General features: G+C 43.3%; 1 protein-coding gene across 1 annotated transcript in view; it reads left to right on the top strand.

The window, feature by feature from the left end:
- Positions 1-627: 627 nt before the first annotated feature.
- Positions 628-7,155, top strand: part of Otud4 (OTU deubiquitinase 4) — a 43,456-nt gene continuing 36,928 nt past the window's right edge. The window contains exons 1-2 of the mRNA XM_026392728.2: positions 628-874; positions 5,170-5,253. Of these exons, the coding sequence (XP_026248513.2) occupies positions 716-874; positions 5,170-5,253 (243 nt within the window). The 5' untranslated portion in view covers positions 628-715. The remainder of the gene's footprint in view (positions 875-5,169; positions 5,254-7,155) is intronic.

Below are 7,155 nucleotides of genomic sequence, written 5' to 3'. Positions count from 1 at the left end.
CGCTGTAGGGACTTGTAGTCCGCGTGCCTCCCGGGCGCCTCCCCCGGGTAGGCCGGCCCGGGCGTGCCCGCCCGCCGCTCGCCGACTTCCTGCCGCTGCCAAAACTACACCTCCCGCCGTCCTCTCCGCTCTGGGGCTGAAAGCGAAAACAAATTTTACGCTGCGAGGGTGCTGCCCTCCGCCGGGAGCCCCCTCCCGCTCCCCGCCCCTCCGGCTCCCTCCGGCGAGGTGGGGAAACCCAAGGCCGCGGCTTTCTCTTTTGGTTTCTTCGGCTCCCGGCGAGGAGAGCGCGCGGGGCACGCAGGCCTCGCTTCACCCGAGGCGGCCCGGCGCACGCCGGCGGCGGGGCTTTCCTAGCCCCACTCTCGTCGGGACCAGGAAACTTGTGGGGCCGGCGACCCTCGGCCCAGCGCCCGAGCGGGGCGGTGAGGCGGTCGGGAAGTGACTGCTACCTCTCGGGGCGTCCCTTCATCCCCCCCCGTGCCCCCGGGCGCGTGGCCCCTCCGGGGAGGCGGCCGCGTGCGGACGGCCATGCACTAGGCAGGGCTCCCCTATGCGCCGGGAGAGCGCGGACCGCTGCCTCGGGCCGCCGCCTGCCGCAGCTCGCCGAGCCGGAGCCGGAGCCTCCGCCTGCCCCAGGCCGGGGCGTCGAGCAGCCGGCGGCGCGGCCATGTGGGGCTAGCCCGCGCGCCTGGCCTGCAGCGGGACCGGCAACATGGAGGCGGCCGTCGGCGCCCCCGACGGCGGGGACCAGGGCGGCGCGGCGCCCCGCGAGGACGCGACGCCCATGGACGCCTATCTGCGAAAACTGGGCTTGTATCGGAAACTGGTCGCCAAGGACGGGTCGTGCCTATTCCGGGCCGTGGCGGAGCAGGTAATGGGCGGGGGCGGAGGCGGCGGCGGGCAGGGTGGGACGCGGCGGCTCAGCTGTCCTGGCTGCCCACGTCCCGGGCCGCGCGTGGCCCGGCTGTCGTCACAGCCGCCCATTGTGGCGCCGGAATGGGACTGAGAGTTGAGGACAACTTGTGAGGCCTGCGCGGAGCGTGCCTGCCGGCGACCTGGCGACCAGCTGGTTTTTCGTGTGTGTTCCGCGTTCAGCTCCCCTGGGTTTTCTAAGCGCAGCGTTCACGCCCGTGAACCGCGCGTTTCCTAGGGGAGGTGGTGCCCCCTCCCCCTGTTTGTCGGACTTTGGAATGTGGGGTAATCGGGCTCACTGATGTCACTTGAAGCCAGGGGGCAAACTTTGCCCGTTTGAGAAAACCAACCTTTTACAAATACAGAACATGTTGAATGAATTGAGCTTGAGTAGATTCCACACCTCATTAAGCTGGGCGAAGCAGTGGAGGTATACTGAAAAAAAATTCACGTTTTCCAAAAGTATTTTTGTGTTGGTTGGAGGAGGGAGTGTTAGTAACTAGGGTTCCCGGGGCCTTTCTTGACCTGATCCTCCACCCTCCCACCCCCGTTTGAAATGGCCAAAATCATTTTTAATAACTTGCTTAGGAAGATGTTTGTGATTTTTTTTTTTGAATTTTTTTTTTCGTGTTATATAATACTGTACGTTGTAAGTGTGCAGTCACCAAAAAGCATCTGTATATTTGAAAAATAGCTGCTTGAGTAGTTGGATAAAAAGTTTCACTGCCCGGGTATTTTCATACCTTTCATAGTTTGTTTCCCTTTAGCTCAAGGAACAACTCCTCCTCATACCCTGGGGGGGTTTTAATGATGTTTCTGGTTTTTTTCCTTCCCCCTCACTTTTTCTAAATGCTAAATAGCTTTTAGAATTTCTATTTGTGAATAAGTGTTTTATCTAACATCTGGAGACTAGTCTGACTAGTATGTTCTCTCTCTTTTTTTTTGTGATATTGGGAATTGAACTCAGGGACACTGTACCACTGAGCCACACCCCCCACACCCCACTTTTTTTTTAAAATTTTGAGATAAGGTCTGGCTATGTTGTTGAGGCTGACCTGGATTTTGCATCCTCCTACCTCAGCATCCTGAGTAGCTGGGATTACAGGCTTGAGCCCTGGTGTCTGGGTGTTCTCCCTTTTAAAAAACATCAATAGGCCAGATATTTATTTTCAAAGGCCTCTCGTTTTTTACATCTATAGCATGGAATCTTTGTTTAAAACAAGAAATTGATTTATTGGGGATCAGCCTTTGCAGCATTTCATTGATAGTGAAACATTTTCTTTAAAAGTTCTCCAAACCAGGCTCTGTCTTTTTCAGTTCATTAGACTGCTCTGATTTTCAGAAATTTAGGATGTTCAGTGTGAGTGGAGTATGTTCACACACCCACCCCAGTACTAACTATCAGTAGGTAAACAGTCTGCCCCATTTGTGAATTTTTCAAATCTCCCCATCTGTTGTGCTTCCTCTGTCTCAGCCTTTTTGGACTCCTCAACAACACCTCCAGAAGCAGAAGAGATGAAAATGAAGTCAGCTCATAGTTATATACTATTGGCTTTAGCAAGAGTTTGGTCAGGAAGGAGGTAGAAGTTAAATTTGGACTTGAATTATTCAGATCCTAGTTATTGAAGCAGAAAGGTTTGACTGTTTCCACTATTATATGCCATAGTTGGTGAACCTGGATTATTCAGAAGCCTGTTCATATTGTAGTAGAATCTATTGAGTATTTTTGTAGGGGCAAGAGCTAGTTAACACTAAAAACTCATTAACATCCAATAACACATTTTTTTTTGTAATTTATTATAATGGGACTCAGGTTGGGCATAAGGGACTGCCTTCTCCAATTATCTGACTCTGATTTTGAGCTTAGCTATAGGAGATGAATTTTTGGGTGAAGACTGGGTTTTTCAGCAGACAGGACTAAGGGTGTAGCAGTTATGGCTAAAGGCAAAGTGTGGGGAAAAGGGAAATAACAGCGCTCAGGCTGCCCTTTTAAAATGAGTACAAAGGATTTTCTTTTAAACTATTGATTTTTATATAAAATTACAATAGGTAAGATTTCTAAGGAGTCAGTAATCTAAATGGCAGGCTGTAGAGACGGGGAGGGGACTTCAGGTTCCCGTCAGATCACATTTTTTTGGGTGGACCCTTCCCTTTTTTATAGTTGTGGATTTGGGCCTGCAGGAGGCCTGACCTGAATCAGCTCCTAGCCATAGAGCTAAAAATAGGGCACTCTTAGAGGACTTGCTAAAACAGTGTGTCTCATCCTTTCCCAGTGTTTATCACTATCTTGTCCTAAGGAGCGATGGAAAGCCTCCTCCCTGTAGCTTACTTTCATGTTTGCAATAGTTTGTAAAGATGGATTTTTACCATACCATTTGACTTCTTCTTGAGGTCCTTGAACTTGTGCAGTAATTTACTTTTTATACAGTTGTCATTTAACCTTGCTTGTCTTGCAGTGTTTGGCTTTGTAAATTACCAGCACCCCACAATTTATGGAACTTGAGAGTTTTGCTTTTGAGCAACAAGTTTAGATTGACTCTATATGCTAAAATATTTGTTAAAAGAGGAGAAAAACCATTAGATATGCCTGCCATTGTTTTTGATGGAAATAAGCTTTACTAACTTATATCTGCCACCTGTTGCTAGGTAGATGGCTTTAACAGTAGCTCTACTTTGCTAATGGCAGGAAAGCCCTATCGGATGACACTGCCTGAGTCATACTAATAATGACTTGATTCATAATAGTGTCTAACGTTAGCTGCAGAAGTGTTAGCTGAATGTCATTTGTGGAACTGGCAAAAAAAGAATTTGTGTGGGTTTTTTTTTTTGTTGTTGTATGTGTGTGTTAAGTGTTGAACCCAGAATCTTATGCTTGCTAAGTAAGCATAAGGTTGAGTGAGCTACACCTTCAGCGTTGTATGTTAGTCATATATGTATGGATATGTGAGCAGTACCCCGTGTGCTGGAAGCTTAGAAAAAGGCTACTATTTAATAGAATCACAAGGTTTACCCTGTGAAGCTGAAAACCAACTAGTAAACTGAAAACCAATTCAGTTGCTAACTTTAACTAGTTGGTAAAGAGTTCCTTCAGTGTATCATAGTGTAATAAGACATACTAGTTGTCCAGGCTATTGTGCCTGTGGTTCTGTGGGTATCAATGAGCCTTGGCTATGATCCAAGGGAGCTGTAAAACATGTATCTTGAGTGTTGTCTTTCCTGAATATATGGGAGACTCACTCAATAGGAGCTGCAGTTTAATTTTTTTTTCTTTTGATGGTACTGGGGGTTTAATCCAGGGTCCCTCTTAACACTGAGCTCTATTCCCAGCCCCCCTTTTTTTTAATTTATAAATTTTGAGACAGGGTCTTGCTAAATTGCCAAATTTTCTGAACCCCAGTACCACACACACTCAAAAATGAGTTACAGCTTGGTGCATACCTGTAATCCCAGCAGCTTGGGAAGCTGAGGCAGGAGGATTGCAAGTTCAAGACTTGGCAATTTAGTGAAATCATGCTTCAAAGTGAAATCTTGAAAGGGAACTGGGGAATGTAGCTCAGTGGTAGACCACCTCGGATCAGTCCACATAATCCCCCCTCCCCACCACAGTCAAATCCAAAGCCTCTTAGAATAACAGCATTTTTATGTCTTCCAGACTGTCTACTTCTTTTAAGTCTTGTAAACTTGGTAAAGAGTTCCTTAACTTTTCTGAAACCATGATGGACTTAAATTTCTGTGTAAGGCCACTAAATACATTCACAATTATTGGAAGAAAAAGTATCTCATACAGTCTTACAGCCCCAAAGATGATTACTAATGAAGTCATCTATTTGTTCTCTTTCTTAAGAAGCACAGGTTGAGGCTTTGCCCTGAGTAGCAGGGATTCTGTTAACTCTGCTTTCTGAAGAGCAAATTATGAAGAGTTATTGTAGAAAGATGGCAAGAAAGGAAAGTGTCTTGTTTACGAAAGTGTGCTCAGAGGAGTGATTTTAGTGACTTAAAAGATAAATGGTAATACATTCTTTATAGAATGAATCTGGCTTAAGGAGTATTGCGGTATTTCTGTGTCATGCCATCTTCGTGCTTAGAGGAAGAGGTGAGATTGAGTAAAGGTCTTAAAATTATAGAAAGGGAAATGGAGGGAGACTGATAATCTATTGATTGTCCCATTACTGTGGGTGTGAAAGAAGGCATCAAGTTGTAACTGAAATCCACTTTTAGCAAAATGCTTAATAGTGCGTTGTTTTTTCTTTTTAGGTATTGCACTCTCAGTCTCGCCATGTTGAAGTTAGAATGGCCTGTATTCACTATCTTCGGGAGAACAGAGAGAAATTTGAAGCGGTAATTTATAATCTCTAATACCCATTTTGGTCTCTAGAAGTGTTCTGGTGGAAATGTCACAGGCTGGGTTATGAAAATAACCCTTGATAAAAAAAATCATTAAATCCAAAACATATTCAGCTGTGAATATTCTAGGCTATTTTGTGTTACTAATTTATACATTTAGAAAGCTTCTGTGACGAATAAGACAACTGTGGGGGATGGAAAGGATGACCTGGAGGGGAGACTTGTATACCATACATTAGTCCTTGATATGCTCAGGGAAATGGGTGTTGAGATTAATAGTGTTTTGTGTGATTGGTAATTGCTGATGAATTTAAAGTTTCAGATTTGAAGTATAAAAAAGATGCTGAACTATTTTATCAGAAGGTATTTCTAGATTTTTAATTTTCAGAGATCATTGTGAAATCACATCAGAACACTGTAATTATATAAATGTTGATTAATAGTTAATAAAATGTTGTATAACAACAGTATAATTTTCTCAATAGTGTGTAGAAGGCTGTGAAATAAGTTGCCACCTGATCTATTTTTATTATATATTCAAAGTCTTGCAGGATTTACTGCTTACTGGTTTTATGACCTAGAATTATATAACCTGACAACTTTTAATGGTATTTCCCCCCATTGACTTGTAAAAAAATATTGATACTTGGCAAATAACTAAATTTTTTTAATTTGTTCTTTTTAGATAGACATGACAGTGTAGTGTATTTTGACATATATAGAGAGAGTATAACTTCCCATTCTTGTGGTTGAACATGACGTGGAGTTAGACTGGTTGTGTATTCATATAGGAACTAGGAAAGTTATGTTCAATTCATTCTACTTTCTTTCCTATTCCCATCTCCCCTTCCTTTCCTTTATTCCCCTTTGCCTAATCTAGTGAACTTCTGTTCTTCCCTCCCCCCCCATCCCCTATTGTGTCTTAGCATCCACATATTAGAGAGAATCTTTGGCTTTTCTTTTTTTTTGGGATTGGCTCAATTCACTTAGCATGATAGTCTACAGTTCCATTCATTTACCGCCAGTTTCCATAATTTCATTCTTCTTTATGGCTCAGTAATATTCCATTTTGTGTATATACCACATATTCTTTATCCATTCATCTGTTGAAGGGCACCTAGGTTGGTTCTATAGCTTAATTATTGTGAATTGAGCTGCTCTGGACATTGATATGGCTGGGTCACTATATAGAATGCTTGATTTTTAAGTCCTTTGAGTATAAACCAAGGAGTGGGATAACTGGGTCAAATGGTGGTTCCATTCCAAGTTTTCTGAATAATCTCCATACTGCTTTCTAGAGTGTTGCACCAATTTGCAATTCTACCAGCAATGTATGAGTGTACCTTTTCCCCCCACATCCTTACCAACATTTGTGGTTACTTATGTTGATAATTGCCATTCTGATTGGAGTGAGATGAAATTTCAGCGTAGTTTTAATTTGCATTTCTCTAATTGCTAGAGATATTGAACATTTTTTCATATATTTTTTGACTGCTCATATTTCTTTTGTGAAGTGTCTATTCAGTTCTTTTGCCCATTTATTGATTGGGTTAGCAAATAACTAGATTTTAAGACTTAACAGAAGACATCTTAGTTAAATATATTCCTGGATTGGGATTCTCTATATTCAAGCAAATTCTGAATGTTGTGGTTAGAATGGATAGTAATAAATTGTAGGAAGGAGAGTTACCTGCTTAATCAGGTGATTTGAAACCTTATTTTATGGTAACAGAGGACTATGGTGTAATGGTGGTGAAGAGGGGAGAAGTGGCATGGTTTATAAATAGTTGAAGAAATTACACTTGGATTAATGATTACTGACCCAAAAGGTAAAAATCTTGTTGATAATATGGACATTGTTAACATTGCTTGAACTCTTACTGTGTGTCATATATT

Source organism: Urocitellus parryii, chromosome 10 (genome assembly GCF_045843805.1).
Source record: "Urocitellus parryii isolate mUroPar1 chromosome 10, mUroPar1.hap1, whole genome shotgun sequence".
Lineage (NCBI taxonomy): Eukaryota > Metazoa > Chordata > Mammalia > Rodentia > Sciuridae > Urocitellus > Urocitellus parryii.
Note: the sequence above shows the minus strand (reverse complement) of the source record. Positions and strands in the feature narration are given on the sequence as shown.